Consider the following 22565-nt stretch of genomic DNA (forward strand, 5'->3'; position numbering starts at 1 on the left):
TGGCCAACAAAATGATTTTGTGAGAAATAATATTTTTTTAACAATAGTGCAATATTAAGTAGAAATTAAGTAAAAAACCCCAGAGCATTCATATCAGATTATGTCTCATAATTATAAAAACTGGCTTTTTAGATGTACAGTCTTAGGGAAAGTTAGTTCTCTTCTATCTCCATTTATGTAACACAAATACAACTGTGTCTAGCTTTGGGTTTTGGGTTTTGTTGTGGGATTTTTTTAGTTTTGGGTGTTACAGGGGTTTATAGCAGATGTTGGTAAGGATAGTGTAATTTTAAAGATCTAAATTATATCTTTACTTGTATTTCCATTCTTTTGTTTAGACTTCCAGTTTCTTAAGTGACAACATAATCCATATGAATCGTCTCAGATTCTACACCATAACTTAGAACAGAAACTCTTACTCCCTTTCATGTAAGAGAAGCAGATTTAATATCAGGACCAGATCTACCACCAGCGAGTTCACCTTTTCTGTGAGGGAGACATTTAGCAAATGGATACAAATCCTAAATGGTAATTTTGCTACTATTTGTTTATAAGTTGCTCTACTCCACTGTGATGTGGAGTTGTAATTTCAGCAACAGAAGCTGACTAAACAAGCACTGCCTGACTGAAAAAGCGAATGTCGGCTGCTTTGTAGCAGACTCTGCAATGGAATCCAGTTCTGCTCTAAATCACACCTGCAATAACTTCCCTTTTCAGAATGCATTTCTTCAGAGCACAGCATAAGGCTTCTGCACAGCAGATTGCTGAATTAATGCACAAACTTTATACTGAAAGCTGAAAAAGTTATTACAAAGTGATACTTATTTTTAGCCCTTAGCATTGTCTTTAACCTGTTTGGAAAACATTTACTTAAATACCTTTTGCAGTCCACCCATAAACTGTGATTACTCTTATCTCTCTGTCCGAGGCCATTTGCTTTACTTCTGGCAGTTGACTGAACACTCAGAGAGGATGTTATAAGGGGATATTTTGTTGCAGTCAGTATTGCTATTAGGGAGATGAAGCCTAACTACAGGGCCTGTGTGAAGCATTAGCTCTAAGCCCCAAAGAACTGTGTAATTCATCTTGGATTTTGCTTAACTAAAGTCTTTGTCTACACTGCTAAATAGGAAAGGTGCTAGGAAGCATGCTCGAGGGCCATGAGTCAAGCAAGCTGGAGCCCTGATTCTCCACGCTGCTTAATAATCATCTCATTTCTGGGCTCGGCTTTGGACAGCACCAGCTAGCTTTTCCTGAGCAGCTTTAGTTTGGCAGACAGTTCATTCCAGGAACAGGGTCCAAAAGGAACAGTGCATAGCACTGCATGAGGTTTGGCTCCTCCCAGCTACGCACTGGCCCAACAGGCTTTATATCCTTAAACGCTCCCAGATAACTTTGCGTTACACCCCATTCGTGCAACACAGGATTCAGCGCCATCCTAAACCAACAACTGCAGATTGGACTGCAACAGAGAGGTATTTCGGAAACTGAACAGAAATCTCCTAAGGCAGTAAATGTACATGGTTATCGTGGTTTAGCCCCAGGCGGCAGCTAAGCACCACGCGGCTGCTTGCTCTCTCGCCAGCCTCCAGTGGGATTGGGACACGAATTGGAAGAAAAAGGTAAAACTTATGGGCTGGGATAAGGGCAGTTTACTGGGACAGCAAAGCAAGGGGAAAATAACACCACCACCACTTACAAAAGAATATACAAAGCAGGTGATGCACAATGCAATTTGCTCACTGCCCGGAGCCCGATGCCCAGCCCGTCCCTGAGCAGCAACTCCTCCTCCCCGGCCAGGCGCCTGTATATACTGAGCATGACATCATATGGTATGGAATATCCCTTTAGCTAGTTTGGGTCAGCTGTCCTGGCTGTGTCCCCTCCCAGCTTCTTGTGAACATTAATTCTATCCCAGCCAAAAACCAGGACAGTTGCTGTTAACATAAATATGTAGTATTTATGTACCAGGACAGTGGTACCCAAAAGAGCCCCAGACAGGGATCCATCCTTGGACTTGGTCTGTGGGCGCAGTCAGATAGTCTGCTAGAAAAAAAGAAACACAAACGAATGTGAAGACAAGTAGAGTGTGAGATACTAACAAGGTTGGTTAGATATTGCTTCATTTTTTTATGTCTGATAGAGTAATTGACTTAATTTTTAAAATTTAATTGAATAAGCTGATGTTACTTTCAAATTAAAGATTTGCATAATGTAAGAGTTATTTCAGATATCTTGGCAAACTTCACAGAATGAAAATCTTAAAAGAGGAGTGCTAGTCTAGTCCTAAAGTGCCAACCACTTGAACATAGGTCAGGAGCACTCCAAGAGTCTCTCCTCCATGAAAGCATTTGGTTTGGAAACTACCCACGGGAAGTACTCATTTGAGCAAAGACTCTCCTGTTGACAGGTGTCACCTACAAGTTCCATGGCATGTTAGGGCACTGGAAGCAGGGCTGGAGACTTGAGAACTGAAACTGTAACTCTCTATCGAACAATGAGTGTGTTGATAAAATTTATGGTGTACGTCTTTGCTGGTAAGAAGTTAAATTCCCTGAAAGAACAGCACAGTGGGGGTGGAAGGTACATTGTGGAATGTGCGTACCACAAGCTTCAGCTATTGTACAACTATGTTATTTCAGATTGTCCCTTGGCTGACTGACTGTGTGCACATTTATTGATGGGCCAAAATCCGATAGTAATGTTCAGTCAAAGGTAAGCAAAATGACTGGAAGTTTCTGGAAATTCCAGGTAAGTCATGAGAGACTAATTACAACTCCCTTATTAATTGTTTATTTTACAATAGTGTGAACTCTGTGTGGAGTGCTTCTGGATAGAGTTTCCACAGCTGTCATCCTCTCTGCAGTGGCCACAGAGACCTGAAAAACACCTACAGCTAAATGTATTGTTGTCTAGAAATAAAAATCTGTCTCTGTGGGAAATCTGAAGAACTCTATCACAGATGCAGGTAGTTTGGGGAAAGTATATGTAGAGGTAAAGCTGTTTTTCATAGGGAAGTCTTAACATCTTTCCTGACAATCTAACATCCTTGTCTAGATGGAAAAAAATTCACATAAAAGCAGGAATCTACTCTCCCTTTACTGAGGTTATATACTGTGAAAACCACTATAATTGTTAATAATAAGTGGGAAGCATAATGCTATGGGTCCATATGAGGGACTGGTGAGACCTGAAAAGATGAGTTTCTTGGTGGAATTAGATCTTTTTTTTTTCAGATAAATGTATTTTAAGCAGATACTTCAATAATATATATATATGCTTATATAATGGGCATAGTAATGTATGTGGAAAAACTGCTTAACTGCTTATTGTTAACTGATGCACCAAAACCGCAACTGTATGGACTTCACTCAGCTTAAGGGACTGCCATTTGGGCACTATAGGTGCTGACATCTCACACAGAATAAAGACATTTTTCCAAATACTAGAAATTAATCTTGCCCACTAGAAAAATCTAATCTAAAGCTGATCAAGGCATCACAGGCTGAAGTTTTTATGCTTGATAGCTGTCCAGCTTCCTATAAAACAAGTTCTAGTTGTGGTGCAGAAGCAGGACTACATTTTAGGAGATGGCTTCATTCCTGCTACACCAGCTTGTTTAATTTCCAGAACACAAAATTGCCAATCCATAAGTTTGAATTTCTCTGCTTTTGTGAAAGCAAACATGGTGTTTGTGGGCACAAAACAGGGGCTTTGGGTGAACAGATCAAGATACTGAAAAATTCCCTGCAAGTCAAATGTGTGTTCTCTATGGCAAGATTTGCCTGCACTTGTAGACCAGTACTCTAGGAAGAGCAAGGTGACTTAGCAATAACCAGCATTAAGGATGCTCGTTATAACCCAGAGGCACAGGCAAACAGCATGTGCCTTGTGACTGGAGACTGGAAAACTTTATTTTGCTGTACTTAGAAAAGCATGCAGAGTCTCTCTTTCCTCTTCCCCCACCCCTTCCTTCTCCCATTCTTCCATTCTTGATGTGTTAGCATATGAGGAGTATGCCCAGCACCATTTCAGCTCCAGTTTAATCACAGACAAAACCCTCATCTGTGAAGAAAAATAGTACTCGGTCAAATTCTGCTAGTTAACAGGCATTCTTTGAGAAGCAGTCACCCACCACTGAGCACTCGCATTGTAACACTGCTTCACCCTAGAAGCTGCAGGGAAGACTCAGTGCGGCACGGCCGAGGGATTTTTAAGAGTGGAGGACTTCACAACTCAATCTAAGAAGGGAAGTTCCTTCAAAAGGGGGGATCTTCTACAGGTAGTTGCATTTTCTTATAATCCTTTCTGCTTTGCATCCAGCATAGGTAGTATACAGCAACTGAGACAACCAAATAGGCTCAAACTTGCTGTATGTTGTGTGTTGTTTGGCAAGATGGGTGTGGAGAGAGGGAGGAACAGCTACAGATGCTGCAGCAGGAACTCTCCAGGGCAAGCAAGGGTGCAGTCACTTTGCACCACATTTTTTGTGGACACACGTACAGTAGTGAGGAAGGAATGGGGGAGCGAGGAGAGCAGAAGCTGCCTGCGCCCTTAAAGATACTACTGACATTCACTACGCAGCTTGAAAAGCTGAAGTATAGGTGTACTTACAGTGTAAGTTAACACTGAGAGATGGAGAGATGGTGAGAGCATGTGTTCTGTGAACCACGTTAGTCTTCTCATATAATCAGGATGCAGGCAAGACTGTGAAATGTGGTGGGAAGAGAACCTAAGCCCTCCCTTGCACACTTCCCAGCTTTCTTGCTGTGGTTTCACTCTTCAACCTACCTGCTGAAATGAACAATTTTATTGAATGCTCATATTTAAGTGTCATCACTAAGTGCTAGTATTCAGTAATCTCTCCCTGAGAGCTGTTAGAGGCTATCTACAGGTTCCACAGGACAGCACTACTGCCTTACTTCAGCTTTAAATTCACAGGGATGAAAGCAGTAAAAACATACGGTGTCATCACTTAGCAATCACACAACCAAATTCCCCAGGCAGATTTTGGAATTGCCTTTTTACAAAGGTATCTTTATTGACCTTTTGCCATTGAAGCATTACCATTTGTGCAGGTAGGGTATAACAATATTCATGAAGAGTATAACTAGTAACAATGTGTAATAGAGTGCATTATCCCGTGAAAATATGAAGCCTAACATTTTAGTGCAAAAACATTTAGTAGTAGTGAATACTTTTTATAAATTCAAGAATTTCATAGAAACATAGAATAGCTACCTAATTAATCCGTAGTTACTGAGTAAATTATTTTTGGGTTGTTTTACCTGTAAGAAAACCAGAAGTTTTCAGATCTGCACTCATGAAGACTGACATCCTTGTTTAATTAAGTTGGATGTACCTCAGCAGGTGGCCAGTTTAATCTGATTCCTATTCAAGGGACACAGTTCCTGGCTCATGGAAAAGTTCAGTCAAGGTAATTCCAATTGGTTCACCTGCTAACACTTAACTATTTTACACTTCGTACTCCTGAGGATGTTTCTCCAACAGACACTTCACCAGAAAAAACTGATTTCAAATAAATACGCTGCTGTTTAAAAACTTGCCCCCATCATACTAGATCACAGGCTCATTTTTCTTAGAAATTATCTTTTCTAAATGTAAATATTTAAAATTACTAAGATGCATTCTAAGAAAAAAATTAATGCTTAAGAGGCAACTTATTTCACATATTTCTAGCTTTCTAGTGTAGTACATATATTTGAGGCTCTCAAATACTAATCCACCTTCCCATCAGTAGCAGCATTTGTGACAAAACCACTGTTCGGAATAAAAACAGCATTTCTGTCCAGGTTTTATTTTTCTATTCTTATATGAGGGAAGTGTGTATCTATATATGAGACATTTTTGCAAACCACTTTCTAATTTTGACTTTTTAAAATGAAGGCATTACTGGAATAGTAAGCATAGTCTCTGCTGGCTACTATTTGGCTATAAGAGGCTTTGCATAGATGACAATTATCTCAAGAATGTTAGATTAGTTGAACTCAGATCTCATAACAGGATTGTGTCACACTGATTTTGAGAACGTTTTGGAGACTCCAAGGTTTGTTAATAATTCAAACTGTTTTCATGTTTGTCAGCTAACTGGTTTTTCACTGCTACAGGAGCTTACAAATCATGTCAGCAGATTTCAATTGTATTTACAGTATCTATGTGCATTTTTATTTGTGTTTCATTCAGTGTGAACAGTGAAAATGTATAGACGGTCAAAACCTAGGCACTAAACACCAAGTTAATGGCATTGCAGAGGAATAATTAAATTATTTCCTCTGAAGTTAGGCTTTCCTGAGACAATCACATTAATATTAATGTTTTACTGTTTGCTGTAAGTGAAAAACCTAAATTGCAGCGCCACATGATGAAAATATTCCAACTGGAGCATCAGCAGCTCATGAAGGAAAGACAGAATCTGCCAAGTGCTTTTATGCAATTATATGATAGCTACAGTTCTAGTACTAAATAACTCAAAGCGTAAAGAACTTCCTCTGTAAGAAGCATGAGAAAAATTTCCATAAATACTGTCAGATTTTTTAAAGTCTGTGCTTAAAAATAAAAATTCTTTAAGTGCTTTTCTTTAGTCCTTTCCTACCTGCTGTCCTGTACATACCTGGTAGGACTTTTCTCCCTTTTCTAAGTGTCATTTAAAATTCACATACTGAGTGCGTGCTCTGTCAGTTAAGTTTCCTTTTCAGAGAACAAATCCCTGTGTCCCTGGATGAGAGTTCTTCCCCAAAGAAAAGACAGGATGCATTTTGGGTTACAAGGATCAACAGAAATTTATGTCAGCTTCATGAAAACATAATACAAAAGACTTGTCTTGCCACGTTGACATTAACTTATAAAACGAAGATAAAGCATAAAAATTGAGGGAAAACTGTACAAATAAAAATCAGTGAAATGCTAATTAGAACAGAAATTCTTCACTTATACTGCTGTAAAAATACATAAAGTGTAAACTAAGATATGGGAGACTACATGAAATTTTATTCATATTTTTAAATATTAAGATGATTTGGGAAGATTTATTAAATATAATTTGAGTGGATTCTCCTATTATCTGTATTCACTGACTATCCAATTACAGTAGGTCTTTTTATTTAAGAAGGAGCGATGTCTTCTGTAAAACCGTGTGCAATCAGAATGAGATTTTTGTGCTCCAAATACAACTTCAATGCTTCCGACAGGTGTTTAGCGCAGGTACGGAACGACTGGTTGCTTTAGAGGCATATCTGGTATGCTAAGCTTCATGGTATAGTCAGTCTATTTTACCAGGGAAGTCTGAGCTATAAAAGCTAAATATTTTTTATTGTTTTATACTATTAATGTTATAAAAATAAAGTACCAACTTAATTTCGTTTACAAAAGGAAAAGAAGCAGGTGTATTATACTCAGCTCAAAGTCCGTATCTATATAAAGAAGTGTCCACTTAACCAAGCTAAAAAAACTCCCACAAACACAACCCCAAGAACTCTCCATTCATTAAACATGGGGTTCTCTGGCTTTCTTTTACATTCACTGTAGCATTATCTTTAAAGCATAACCCCCCTTTTGAAATGCACTTCAGCTAGTTATTTCATCACTCCTGGTTTCTAGATCATCCATTCTGCAAGGTGATGTTACCATACAGAATTATTACATACAAGACTCCAGCTATTTAACGTATACACAAACACGACGAATCTCAGGCTTTAAGAACAGAATGCATCCTGTATGCCCAAGGCAAAGTGCTTGCAGAGCACTGGTCAGTGTTTTATACTGTGTGGTGAACATAAGTGGACAAACAATGTTTTCTTGGTAACAGGTTATTGAAAAAAGCCCCCAAACATCCACCGAATACTAATACATATAAGCCTTCACGGTTACTCCTGATACATGTTTTAACTGTGAAATACCATTTTGAAATGTTGAGACACTTGCTGTATAAAAATAGGTTTCTTCTAAAAACATGCTCGATCCTTCCAGGTCACACCCAGGCTTTCCATCCAGGAAAGAGTCGGCTCAGATTTTTAGGGTCCATGGCCTGCTGTATGAGGAGGTTCACCTGCCCTCCCACACTGAGCACTGTTCCCTCCTCAACCCCTTTCAGCTTCTCCTGAAGTCTCATCAGAACACGCTCAGCCACTTTGTTAAAACTCTGGTCATCACTGCTGGCAGAATAAAAAAAGATAAACAGGCATGCTAAATATGGAACCTGAACAACACAAGCAACATTCAGGAAGAAAACCGTAAAGTGAGGCAACAGTGCAGCGAGCAGACAGTAAGAAAAAAATCTTGCACCTGGCTTTTCTTTTACATTCTTGTGGATCAGCGTTGAGTGTAGAGCTCATGTCAGCCTCATCCTCCGGTCTCTGCTGCAAATACAAAGCTTTCAAGGGGTTCATGGTCCAGTCAAAAAGAGGATCATAGAGCAGCACCTACACAGTAAATAAATGTCCATTTAATTTCAACTGTTAATTACAGCCAGTTCAGTGCCCTAGCAGGAGGAGAAACACTCAGCTGGTAATGCTCGTGCTAACCACAATATTAGGAGGTTGGGTTTTTTTAAATCAAATAAAATTGGGCTAAATTGCATTGTTCATACTTGACTCAGTTTTGCCACCCAGTCCCATCTCAGCAATGAAGAGGTCACTTTTTAATACACTTCTAGGCACTAAATAGCATCACTAGTTTTTAATTCATAGCATAAGCTGCTTTTAAAAATTACTTTAATTCTCGTCTCTGTGACTTAGCAAAGAGCACCACTCATGCTAGGAATGTTGCACTATGGCTAGAAGTGTTTAGATACTGAAGAGTGAAAACTGCGTATGCCTGAAACAAATAATTCCCATAGAAAATGCAAATTGGTCTTGATTTTATAGAAGATTATATGAATTAACAAATCTGGCCAACGCTACTACATTCAAATCGAACAGAATACCCCTACATGAATATTTGGTACAGTAATGCTCGTGAAGACAAAGACCAGAAACCGAAGGTATTCTGGCAGGTTACTATCAGAGAGAATGACAAAATGCTTACCTCTACAATAGTCAGCAATGCTTCTTGAGAATTCCTCATAACGGCCATTGTTTTCTCACAGCATCTAGAAGATATTTTACAGTATTTTTAGGTTCTTTTTGGTAAAATGGAATGGTATTTTCATAATTTAAATAATGGATATTTGTAGCCTTCTTAAAGATTAATTTTTAACATATAAGTGACCTCTCTGATATTTCCATTTTGGAAAAAAGAAAATGGAGAAATTTAGACCTGTAAGACCAGAAGGAGACAGGGTCGTTCATTAATTATACTCTCTACAGGAAAGAGAGCACCTCTTCCACTGTCTAAAATGTTTCAATGCACAGAATGAACCACTGAGTTAACACTGATCATTGAGGTACGCCACGGTGGCAAAATTGCTCATCTGGATGAAAACGCCTGTGCCAGAGGTGCTCTGCAACACGTCGGAGAATCCTGGTAGGATTCCTCCACATGAAATGAGCAGATCCAGCAGCCAGACATGAAGCTGTTTCTGAAATCTCTCTGATGACTTTAGATACAGAAGTTAACAAAGTTAACCGACTGTGTCACACCCAATCATGAGATGACTTGTTTATGCACTTACACCTGTACTGTTAATCACAAGTCAGTCTGGCTGAGGCAGAAACAGGATCTGCACCAGCGCCTTTTACACTGTGTTCGCTCCAGCTGGAACCAAACAATTCATGTTTTTCTGTATCGTGGGACAAAAGTTTCAGAAGTAACACAAAACTGAATTTGACAACATCATGTTTAGAATAGAAGTGGCAGAGTGTTCCTTCACAGAACAAAGGTATATTAGGAACTACTTCTTAATGGTAATTGCTACCTTACAAAGACAACATTTATGCTATCTACTTTTTTAAAGACATGAAATTTGGGGTTTGCAAGCACTACCTTCATGAACATCATGAAAGTTTTGACTGAAACACCCGCTTTTTAAGGCTCTCGTGGGTCATTCACAGCAGGCAGAATGAGGCTGACAGAAACTCAGCCCTTTTGGGATTCTTCTGTTCTGCAGCTCAAATCTGTTGCGGGATTTATAGTTTACACTTGCCAAGTGGTATCAAATATATGATACAGAAGAGGAAAAAGACTGCACATTACTTACATAAAACTGAACAGAAATAAGAGACTGAACAAAATAGTTCGAAGAAACTTAATAGCTCCGAATATATAGTATAGCTCTGAAAGAAAGACATAGCTCTAAAGGAAAAAAAAATCAGCAGTCTAAATCAAGGGATGAAATTCAGCTGTGGAGCCTCTAGAAGCACTGAGTCATCCTGGAATTCCACAGGAGTGTGACATTAACCCATCAGTTAGTGAGGAATATTAAAAGCTGGGCAACAATAATGAACTTGTAATTGGTTACATAAATAACAGTGTACGAGGGCAGCGTTTATGTTTGGATATTATCAGCAGAAATCTGAGTCTCCTCTCAAGCACCAGAACTATTTAACATATAACAATCATAATGCCAAAAGTACTCTGCTGCCTCCTTACCCCTGTGCAATGCAGGAGCACTCACCTTCTGAAGACTCCTTCCACGCCAGTAATACCCATTCCGTCCACAATGTCCCTGGTTAATCTAAATGGAACAGTCTCTGGTGTGGGAAGGATTTTACCTTGCTCAAAAGCAACCCCTAAATGAAAGGATAATAAATGTTTTAAAAAGCATTCAAATGAAGAAAAATGAAGGTTCTCTTGTCTGTCCCACTTACCCAGATCTATATGCACTAGCTCTGCAGTCTGTTCATCTATGAGGATATTCTGAACGTGTCTGTCTCCAAGTCCCAATATGTAGCCAACTAAAAGAAAAAGGTAAGTGCTGAAACCATATTTACATGTCATAAAAAACGGTGAAAATTTAACAAAGAGAAGATTATTAGAATCAGTGTAACGCGTGCAAACAAATTAAAAGTGAGAATATTTCTTCCCCCATGTATACATAGTACTCCAGTAAAGAGCAAATGCCATTCCACAAATCCAAAAAGACAAGGTTAACTTAATGCAATTCTAAACAGGTTGTTCTTGTACAGACATGTATTGGTTTATCTACTCCACAGACTTCTTGTCTGGTTTTCTCTGTAGACTGGTTAACCAAACGATTTCACAGCCTTCAAAAAAAATAAAAGATAAAAAGCAAGTGCACAAAAAACTAGAGTTTGTTATTATTACTATTTTTAAGACAACCTTTTAACTCACAATATCATATAATCCAGAAAATAGGACTGGACATAATTCAGTCGAGGAAGCTCAACTATACCTAAAGAGTTCCTGAGTGATTCTTGTTGAAGTCAGTTTTAAAAACCTCCAGTGATACAAATTATAAGAGCTTTCCTGTAAACCTATTTCAGTGCTTTACTGTCCTTAAATGTAGAAACCCTCCAAATTAAATCTCCCTTGCTGCAATTTACACCTGTTACTGTTTTTCTGTTAGCTGATGGACATGGATAGCAGTAGTGTTTCCTACAAAAATCCTTCATCTGAGTTCTGCTAAATTGTAGATTTACTTCCCCCCCACCCCGAAAAAAAGGGGTGTATGAGCAACAAATTAACATCTAAAATTGGATCTACTGCGATGTATACAATCTACTATCAAATGTCTTCCAGAGACTCAACACAAAACTGAGTCATCCAAAGGAAATCCACAATCCAAGCACATGTATTTCCTTATTAAGACAGAAAAATCAAAGAAATGCCAAAGCTAAAAAAACATTTCAGCCATGGCTAATGATGCCAGTACAAAGAAAGTAAATACACTTTTCAACTCAGTTAAAACATTTGAGGCTACAGATGAAATGAATAAATGTTAAATCAAAACAACAGAATCAGTCAGCTAGAAACTTTAAAAAAACTACCAGAACCTAAACCCACAAACCACTATATAAAAGAAAGAAACAGGATTTCATTCTGTCTTTCTGCTGCAGACAGGGGTGGCGGGAGAGGAAAACCATTCAGAAACCTTAATTACACAACTAATGCTGGTGTTCTTGCTGGTATTTTTGGTCCCCTACTGCCCCTTTTCTGACATGTGACAGAAGCAGAACAGCTGTTACCTCTGAAATGGTATAAACTCTTTATTTACATAATCTAAAAAGACAATGTTAATAATCCGATATAATACCTATAGAAGATGTAGCCACACTGCGAGTGTACGCCAACCGTTTTTCAAACCACACAGCTGGATCCAGGAATTTTTCCATGCAGAAATAACGAAACACAGGCTGAAAATTCTTGCAGACTTCCATGAAGATGTTGTATTTCTCTTCAGAATGTTTCTTTTGCACATCCTTTAAACACATAAGAAATGTTTTCCCCATGACTGACTACTCTGAAAGGAAATTACCTCTTCCTTTGAAAGAAATACATTCCTCCTTTCTACCCCTCTCCCCTCCACCCAATGCTCTTCTCACTCCTTTCTCTCTCTGAGATATGAATTAATGTCTTTTTTACAGCAATCATTAAGGCACCTATCTATTCTGTTTTACTAAACAATTATATTTTCATACTCTGGCTCAGCAGGTGTATCTATTTTATATGCACGTACAGGTAAATGCATCTTGTTGGGAGATACTTCCCATGGCACTCTGTTCTGCTACTACCTTCGCTTATCTGACGGCTTCATGTCACCGTGAGAAAGTCATTCTCACTCGTTCACATGCACAAGCTGCACAAAGCCAAAATTAAACATACTTTTACCCTGTTAATATTATACAGATTTAAAAGGAAATAATTTCTTGCACAATCACAGCTATATGAAGTAACAGGTAACACTATTTGCAATTTTCCAAACATACAGTGAGGTGGTTTGTGGAACTAAACTAAACCAGCTGAATCCATCCAGCAGCTACCTATGAGTAGAAGAGAGAACCCTCCCCCTACTTGTATCTACTGAACAACGTATTTTCCTGCTAGTTTAACATAAAATCAATCTTTTGGCTTAACTCCCTGAACTGACTTGCTGTGGGGGGCAGAGAGTACATGGCATTCACAGTGGAGAAGCAGCCAGATCCCTTCACACTGCATTACAGCAATTAAGACATTACAATAATCTCAGCTGCATTCTAAAATCATATGTTTATTTTCAAGGACTAGTATTTAGAATTTTGGGTTATGCATGAAAATAAAATGATTTTTCAATGCAATGAGAAACATGACAAATATAAATTAATTCCGTAAGATAACTTTATGCAGACTCTGTTGGGTGACTGTAATGATCATTTTGGAATTCTATATTCTAGAAAACAATTATCAGATTTCTTGGAGATTCAGCTGTATTCAGATCTTCCATGCAACAGTCATCAGTAAAGAATGAGCCAGCTTTTCCGCCCCTCCCCCAGTTATTTTGACTCACCGACATTATTTTCTGACACTGATAGCTGGAGTAATCCTTTGGCCTGTATCTCTTGTGAGCTCCGTCTTCGACGTTCACAAGAAACTCCCCAATGGGAATTGTTCCCGAGCACCACTCAAGAACACCACTTCTCTGAGAAAGGGGAACCACCTGTAAAAACAAACCCACTGTTGCATGGGGCAGGGTTATACACACACAGCTAGAGTATGCCTGCTACAGAGCATGGGTGGATATGTCTGTTCGTTTAAAAAGACAAAAAACCAAACCATACAGCTGACCACAATCTATGTTTTAAATACACATGTATACGCATATAAAACACACTCAAGGTTTTCCTAACAAATACTTGCAATTTTTTCCTTGCCCAGAGAACCTTCTACTACATACTTCAGTACAACTTAATGATTCTACTCAATTTGCATGTTTGCATCGGCATTCTAGATGACCCATGATTGCCAACAGCTTGCTATGCTTTAATGGGATAGTACAAGCACTGTGCAAATTGCACGTAAAAAGTAAAATCTGGAACAAACACGTGGTAGCTGCATGAACATATCAGGCTTGTCTTAGTCTGCTTCCCACTGTAGGGAAGAGTTTCTCACTTCATAACTGGCTGTAACAGTTACCTCAATTGCTGTAGCAAACAGAACTGGCCAGAATGAACGATCTCCTGTCCTCAGAGAAATAGCTACTGCCTGTTTCCTTCAATTTTCTTTTCTTATGAAAGTCTTTTTATCTCATAATGCAACCCCCATTCTCTTTTTCCCTACTCTCATTCACTTTTACACATATAAAAACCTCAGTCGTCACCAAAAATTATTCAAAAAAATGTGACTCAACTCCACCCGCGAATTCTAAAAACTATGCTAGCAATTCAGATTATCTCCTTTAGAGATTCTGGAGCACACATTTCTCATTTGTCAAAGACAAGAACTTTCACCTAGAGGGTACTTATTCAGAGGTCACCTTCACAGTTATTATTATAAACCCAAGTGCATAAAAAGGAAGAAGGAGGGGAAACTTCCTGTTCAAATACATTTTCTGCGTTCACAATAATAATTTATTCCTGTATTCCCAATTCCAACAAAAACAGCTCTGCAATTCAAATTCTACATGAACAGACCCTAGATGGGACTTCTGGATTCAATTGTAAGGAATACTGCAAGACTAAAATTAATTATTAATTAAATAAGGAATATCGCAAGACTGAAATTAATGAGAAATTATAAACAAACTCGTATGCTCAAGTTTAATAACTACCAACTTACAATTCAAGGACAGTGCATGACTTAATTTCTTTTCAATTATAAGTTCATAGAAAGAAAGCTTTGAAGAGTATTTAAATATATATTGGACATCAGAATTTTTTTAAGGATTTAGAAAAAATGGAATTGTAATAATTGTTGTAATTGTAATCATTAAATTGTATTAATTCTTTACTCCATACCTTAAGGAGCAGGACTATTTTAATAACACACACACAAATAAACTTTTATATTGCCTTTGGGATAAAAAGAGGAGAATGGGGAAATAGACTTCACTGGTAACATTTATTCCTCTGCTGCAGCAGCAGTTCAGGGTTACCTTGTATCTTCGGATAGTTAATTTTCTCTTTCGTGTTTCAGTGTTTTGCTGGAGCAATGTGTTGCACATCTGGAAAACCTGTTGCATAACAGCATCTTGTCTCAGATCATCACGCCCCTTTAGCATAAACAGAAAAAGCAGTTAAAGAGCACTTTTTTCAGCATCCAATTTCTTCTTTGACAATTTAAAAACATTATTGTAAAAAGTCCACAGAACACAAATTACTTTTCCACAATAATCACCTCTAATAAAATATAATTAACCATTGTTTTTTTCTCTGTATTTGGTTTTCTAATAGCGCTCAGCTACTTAAGCACAGCCATCATTAACTTACATCATCACCTTTTTCTTTTTGACAAATGTTATGTGACTAAGGTTTCAATCAACCTACGTACTTTATGGTACCCTTTTTTAAACTAGATGTTTCATTCATTGTATTTAGCAACCCAGCACACAGCTGAAGCAGCATCAGTTGGTACTGCAGTTCTGAATACTGGATGCAGATCTAGTGATTCACACTTCTCTTGAAAACTTTCAAAACTACTCCATACTTAACAGCAAAACCGAGTTCTCCCAGCAGCTGCTGAATGTTTACTTTCAAACACAGAATGAAAACAATTGAGCTTAAAGAGAAATTTTTTTTTTTTTTTTAGAGATCTGTGTGTCTATGTGCATGTTTTTGATTGTCTCTGAATTGTAATTCTTTTTATATGGGGAAGAAAGAAAAAAGGAGGTAATTAACACAAAATGCTGATGGCTTTTATTTGCTGTACACTCCTGGTCACTAGTTGAGACATGACCACGCAAGTCAGCAGGTCTGGTAGCTGTCAGGTAAGGTATCGTATATTGCATGCATTGTTAAAAAGTAATTACAAAAATATTTAATATTACTACATATTATTTTATTATTGTTTATATTATATTATTATTATACTTATTATTACTTTTTAATTTCCTTTATTAAAGCATCCGTGAACTGAGAAAACCAACACTGAACTGTGAATTCCACTCATGGTACAGAAGTGATACATGAGAAAACTGGCATGAGAACTTAAAAAAAAAAGCCAACGTGCCAGATCTCTGAGACATAATTACTACTGACAGAACCTACCTTGACTAGCTGCCTCCTTTCTTTACCATCTGATCCTACACAATCTATTATTTTAGGCAGATTCACGCCTCCTGCTAAGCGAAATTCTGGCTTAAAAGAAATTATTGTCACCAAATTTTCATATCTTCCTGTGGGATCCACCTGAAATTATAAATTAGTTTAAAATTAATACAAATATTAACTCCATTTCACTCAGAGCAAGTGCTAATGAGTTGTTTGCAAACCTCATTAGCAGACTATATGCTAAATATTCATGAGTATTCTGTCATCTGCAAGGATATACCCACAAAAGCTACAAAAATATGCTGAGCAATAGAGTGGGTTTGATTCCTCCTTGTTCACCTCACTGGTAGAGGGGATGTGGTGCTGCAGACTTCCACCAAACAAGCTCTGACACAATTTCAGCCTGTCTCAACTAGCATTCTCTCAAGAAAATGTTCATACAGAGTTGAGGAGCGTTAGGCTCACATTAGGCTGCAAATGGACCCAATCTACAATCATAGTGTTGCAGTCTACAGGATCTGCATCTTCAGCCATCCTCCATATCCTCATGCCACAAAGCAACCCTGCTCAGTCAGCTGTAAGGAAATACCGCTCCACCTGCTTACATCACAGACCTCCAACCATTTCAGATGCTTTGTACTGGGGAAGAAGAAAAGCAAAGCAAAGAACAATCGAGTTGTACAAAGGAGCAACACCTGGGGCCAAGAGGAGCCCTACGAACAAATGCTATTTAGCATGGGTGGCAATTTCTGGCCTCTGATGTCAAATGGCATAAAACAGTCCCTTGGGTTGTTTTATTTGGCTTTATAGACATAGCCTGAGGGACTTCAACGCAGGGAACTTTGGCTTCATAACATTTAAGTTTTAGGTGGCTGGCTCAAAAAGCAACTTTACACTCCTGAAATGGGTAAGCTTCCTAGGTAGAGCGTGTGGCATCTAAGAATGAGTACCTATGCACCCATCCAATCAATCACTTACGCTAATGGCAATGGATCATTCACCATTACTGAATGGTAAAAGCAGCCATTTAGGAACAGCAGAAGAGGCACATCTAGTAATTCTCACACCTTTCTGGACATTAAGTGCCTCCCTGAAACTCTGAGCTAGCACCTACAAAATAAAAGATTCAGATTCCCAAATCTTCTCTGTGATTTAGGGAGCTCATTACTTTTGGTAACGAAAGACTAGTTAGTGGTAGCAGTAGAAGTGGCAAAGCCATCTTCACACAGTATGCCACTATCCAGCAAATAGAAGGCTTGGGGTCAAGGTCTTCTAGAGCCTAAGGAGACCATCTCATCCTGCATCTCCCACCTGACAGGAAAGCACCCCTGGTAGGTTGACCTGTAAAGAACATGGGAATTCGATGAAGAGATATACGCCCTGACTGCCATTATAAACATTTGAAGTCGATTCTAAGGTTTGATATTACAGTGTGTATTTATTTCCACTTCGGTCACCTTAATTTCCATGGTAGGAACAACGACATTCTCCATGTTCTTCAGTTTAAGAATTGGCTGGTCAGCTGGAATACTTATTCCTTCTGTAATTAAAATAAATTCATATTTTTAAATTCAGAACTATAAACATATATCAAAGTTCACAATAAAAAAAGTTTACATTGCTTTTGGGACCCAAAAGCTCACTGCATGCTTCTCTTGAGATGATGAAGATGACCACAGGACAACTGGCGTTTTCCGGAGTTTCATACTCAGAAAGTCTGAACCTTACCGTGCAAGTAATTACTACGACTTTTAATCCAGACTAAGTCCTACATTTATCAAAAACAGGACACAGTGCTAACACAGCATCTCCTTTAACTAAATATCAGTATTTAGAAATACAATTTTTAATCCAAGAACATAAAATATATCTTCACTATTAAAAACAAAAGTATTTTTTCCAAGACTTACTTCTTTGAGTTTTCCATGGAGTAGCATCTACATTTGCTAATGTGATGTAAGCATCACAAAGTGCTTCAAGGTTTCTAACCATAGAAGCTCTCCTTTTTCTTACAATATTGATTATATTGCTAGCAGCCTCCATTCTGTCCTAAAAAACTCCAACGGAATACAAATATCAGATCTTTCAAACTACACCATATAAGATTAAAGATTCATCATAACACGCAGTGAAATCAGTACAAATGAGATACATCCTAGAAAAACAGAGAAAATCGCAATAATGGACAGACCTTTGTGATATGAATAGAAATAATGTGAAGAAAAATTCTGTGTTGTCTAATCTGAGATAATGAGTAAGGTAAAATATTATTGGGGATGGAGAGGGAGCAAATCTGTCCAAGCAAATTGCAATAAACCTGCAAAAATTCTTCACAAAAAGAAGAACAGGACAGGCAGTTTTGGGTGTTCTTCCACAATCTTCCTGTTTCCATTATTTCCTCCCAGCTGAAGGAAAAGCCTGTATGCAAAAGGCAAAAATCTGAACAGCTCCTTCTATGCCTCATGCCGAGACACTTAGTTGAGTTTAGCATAATCCTACTCCTAGGGGCGGGACAACAAAAGAACTACAAAACTGAGAGAAAAGCAAAAGCCACATAAAAATGTGGTGAAAAATTCTATTAGTGTGGGGATAAGAGGGTAATGAGAAACAACCATGCCAAGTGATGGGGGAAAGAAGGGACATTAATCTAGATATGACATGATTCCAAAGACAGGTTCCAAGAAAAATTAAGCAATAACAACATTAACATGAAGCCACAGTTCAGCATTACCCATCATCATGGCTTTTAACGTATTAAAATCATATAAAGAAACAGAAGTTATACTTCACAAAGATAAACACTTAGAACAAATGTTATCACCCAAAGCAGAAAAAATCCTCAATTAAGTATGTACTTTTAACAACAGACCCACTCAAATCTTTCTTGCATCTAAAATGCCTTTTACAGAATCACACATCAAGGGCATTTATCACAAAACTCTTCACAGTAATTGGGGCTATTTGTTGCAGGTAATGTTAACCATGTTTTGTTCAACCCCATAATTACTTATTTCAATAGTAATTACCACTGTATGCACAGAAGGAGTTTTTTTAATTATTAGAAGTACTTTTTACCTCCTACTCTTTCTCAACAAAAGTCAGCTAATGAACTCTACACTAAAATACCCCTTGAGATAATTTTTTTCATTTTTCAACAAAATGAAAGGACTGAATGTGATTAATAGAATAGAATTTTTTGTAGTCACCACATCAAGCTGGGAGATTTCTTTCGGTGCATTTTTAATTAACTTATTTCTTCTTATTGTGTCTGGTTTTGTGAGAAGTTCGTCTTTGTTAGCATTTGCCAAAGCTAGTATTATAAACAAAGTATGATGTGGATGATCCAGTGAAATTCTAGACATTAGCTGTCAAGAAAAACAAGATCCCATTATTGAAAACTGTACAGAAGAAAAAAAATTAATTAACATTATTAATTCTTTTGAGCTTCTAAGGCTCCTAATGAGAAATAAAATGTAATACTTAGATGGTATTTCCACAACTATAATACATTTAAAGTATATTCCTATACCTGCATAAGACTATTCTTATACAACAAGAAAATCAATTACGTAGCAAGGAAAAAAATCCCCAATCCTTTCCCCCTCCCCTCCTCCCCCTATTGATTTTGCATCACTCATTTTTAATACACTTTTATGACCTACATAACTCATTTAGCTATGACTGCACAAAGATACATATTGTTTACAAGTATGCACTGCCAAGCCAATCAAGATATCTTTAGATACGAAAAGCATAAATTACATTATTCAGAACTTCATGAAATCCTAAGCCACCCATCATCTTGGTTCCCATCCGAGCAGCCAGCTGGTACATCAGAGGCAAAAACTTGTATGATGGGATCTTCTCTGCATTTTTCTGTAGTAGAGAAAATTCAGTTAGAAAGCTGTACTAAACACTAAAAAAAAAAGAAAAAAAAGGTAATAATAAAAGACCAAATAAGGTAAGGGCTAGCAATTTGGGGTTTGCATTTTATTTTTTAACTAAGAGTAATCATTGCTGTGTGATCAAATGGCAATCCAGTGAGTATGACATAATCATGGTCCATGTCTCATGAAGGACTTGTAGCATTCAAAAGAAAACTACTATTTTCTGTTCTATTAGGACAGGGCTTAGATATATTGATTCAGAATTCATTTCTACATTCTCTGTGGCAAGAAATAATCCTAATAGGAAAAAAAAAATTACAATCTAGTTTAAGACAAGATTGTGTGTTAAACATATGAGTAAAGGAACACTTTCTATTTTTCAAAATTAATTATAACACAAAATGAAGAATTAAATTATACATATGTCTCTTATAAACAGATCATTCAGGTAAAAATGAACAGATTTCCTGCATGATTCTAGAAGTGATAGAACCCTTCTGAGAATGAGAACTTCACTGGTCCCTGGCTACTGTTTTATACAGACAATCTAAAAGCACATCCTTTTACCTAAAAGTATACATAACATAAACTAGAATAACGTACTAAAGGATGCTGAAGATGGGTAGTATTCAAGGTATGTAAAGAACAAGGTCGCAACAGTGAAAAAGCATGAGATATGCTTAATCACACACACTTGTCAAATAAAAATGCTAAATTAAGTTAAATTAAAATGCATTAAGAATTACAGTTCTCACTGATGAAAAACTAACTGATGAGCAACGATGACTGAAAAAAAGCAAGTTTTGAGGGAAATGTTAAGGACATACATAGGAAAGCACACTGTACAGCACTAGAATTCGTCTTCTAGAAACATAGGAGGAGAAGGAGAAGACGGAGAATTTAATGTCAAAGCATAAGGAAAAGCAGTAGCAGACATGTACCTTCATCATTTCATTGACTCTATCAACTCCAGAATTTTCAAGCCATAGGGAACAGAGTCGGAAGATCCACATATCATGTTCTTCTCCGCTTACTAAACAGCTGATATAGTTCTCCACTGCTTTACACAAGAAACGTGTACGATCTTCAGTTAGGGCACGTATGGCACATTCATCCAGTTCAAGTTCTCGCTGAACCTTCACTGTGTATCTGTGTGAATAGACATTATTTTTAAACAACACATTATCTCTTAATGAACTTACAGCAAGGCTGTCTCTAGTTCTCTTACTTCCTAATTTAACATTTTTAACTTGTTTTGTATATACAAGCACAGTAAAATAAACACTGAGAAACCAAACTGTGCAAGCTATTCCTTTGGTGTATGTCCACACAGACCCAACACTCTTTACTTTAAAAAGTAAATTTTTACTTTAATTTTACTTTAATTTAAATTTTTACTTTAAAAAGTAAATTTTAAGTCAGTGTCTTTTTTCTTGTTAATGATTTCAATCTCAATATTGGTGTACATGTGAATATCCAGTACAGATCATTTGTATAAAGACTTCAGTTTTCAACAGCTCTAGTTAAAATTTATCTGCTCACTTGCAATTGCTCTTACTAAATATTTAAGAATTCTGCATTAAGATTAATTCTACTCTTTCACTAAATGTGTAATGGAGAAAAAAATCTCAAACTTACTTACTTTTAGTCTCTAACGTTTTCTCTGTCAAATAAACCGAACAGATCCAGGGAATAAATGTGAATTCTGGCCCATGATCATCCATACTATTTAACTGTTCTAATACTCCTTGGCTTAGTTTTGGCCCATGCTATCTAGCACTCTCCTAGACCATGTTCAGGCACAGTTCAGAAACTATTCACAACAAGCACTACAGATTTGGCCACTGTTTTGTGAAGAAGGAAAAATTCAGCTGTAGAGATGTGACCTATGCTGTACCACTTGCCCAAAGAACTAGTAAAGATGGAGCCTTTGATAGCTGCACAGTAACCACCTCTCCATTTGAATGCTCACCTATTTGTCTGAACTTTACACTCCCTGAGGAGGCCGACCTCCTCCTTGGCCTTCTTCAGTAATGCCTGCTTATTTTCAAACTCTGAGGATTTCATGTAATTCTCAATTCGCTGGTACTGATTATCTGAGAAACGAGCCAAAGACAGGAACGCCTTCATCTTTCCTTTCTTCAGCTCACCACTGCTGTCTCCACTGTGGCTTGCAGCAATTTCCACAGCCTAAAAGGGAAGTTACAATCATGGTAAGACTGATAATCAGACTAAATAGTGCTGCATAATACTTGATTAAACTCTATTATCACAGAAAAACAGAATGGTTGAGGTTGGAAGGGACCTGTGGAGGTCATCTTGTCCAACCCACCTGCTCAAGCAGGGTCAACTGCTCAAACAGGTTATTTAATGTTGCCTGTGATGGAATATATATGCACACAAAATAAAACCTACCAGGCTGAATATTTTTCTCCTAAGTGAATTTAATCTTTGTGGAGTTTTCAGTGCAAACAGTCAAAAAGATTATCCTGTATGAAACAGCTTTAATAACCAGACGGGAGTCTCCTACAGTTATCTATCTTTCTGAGTAACTAGGCATGAGGTTTTACAATGGTTTTAC

The 22565-nt window shown here is 37.5% G+C and overlaps 1 protein-coding gene across 7 annotated transcripts in view; it reads right to left on the bottom strand.

Annotated features, from left to right (window-relative positions):
- Positions 1 to 6597: 6597 nt before the first annotated feature.
- Positions 6598 to 22565, bottom strand: part of ATM (ATM serine/threonine kinase) — a 77342-nt gene continuing 61374 nt past the window's right edge. For 3 of the 7 annotated variants that reach the window (XM_054808492.1, XM_054808484.1, XM_054808475.1), the window contains exons 49-63: positions 21957 to 22174; positions 20926 to 21133; positions 19860 to 19973; positions 19304 to 19462; positions 18008 to 18146; positions 17555 to 17637; positions 16095 to 16235; positions 14984 to 15100; positions 13400 to 13549; positions 12170 to 12335; positions 10764 to 10850; positions 10571 to 10685; positions 9043 to 9106; positions 8302 to 8438; positions 6598 to 8171 (exon numbers count right to left, since the gene is read on the bottom strand). In XM_054808492.1, coding sequence (XP_054664467.1) covers positions 7988 to 8171; positions 8302 to 8438; positions 9043 to 9106; positions 10571 to 10685; positions 10764 to 10850; positions 12170 to 12335; positions 13400 to 13549; positions 14984 to 15100; positions 16095 to 16235; positions 17555 to 17637; positions 18008 to 18146; positions 19304 to 19462; positions 19860 to 19973; positions 20926 to 21133; positions 21957 to 22174 — 2082 coding nt within the window. In that variant the 3' untranslated portion in view covers positions 6598 to 7987. Of the gene's footprint in view, positions 8172 to 8301; positions 8439 to 9042; positions 9107 to 10570; positions 10686 to 10763; positions 10851 to 12169; positions 12336 to 13399; positions 13550 to 14983; positions 15101 to 16094; positions 16236 to 17554; positions 17638 to 18007; positions 18155 to 19303; positions 19463 to 19859; positions 19974 to 20925; positions 21134 to 21956; positions 22175 to 22565 lie in introns of those variants that run through there. The other 4 variants (XM_054808508.1, XM_054808503.1, XR_008574546.1 and 1 more) reach the window with 4 other exon arrangements.

The sequence above is a fragment of the Grus americana genome, chromosome 1, assembly GCF_028858705.1.
Source record: "Grus americana isolate bGruAme1 chromosome 1, bGruAme1.mat, whole genome shotgun sequence".
Classification (NCBI taxonomy): Eukaryota; Metazoa; Chordata; class Aves; order Gruiformes; family Gruidae; genus Grus; species Grus americana.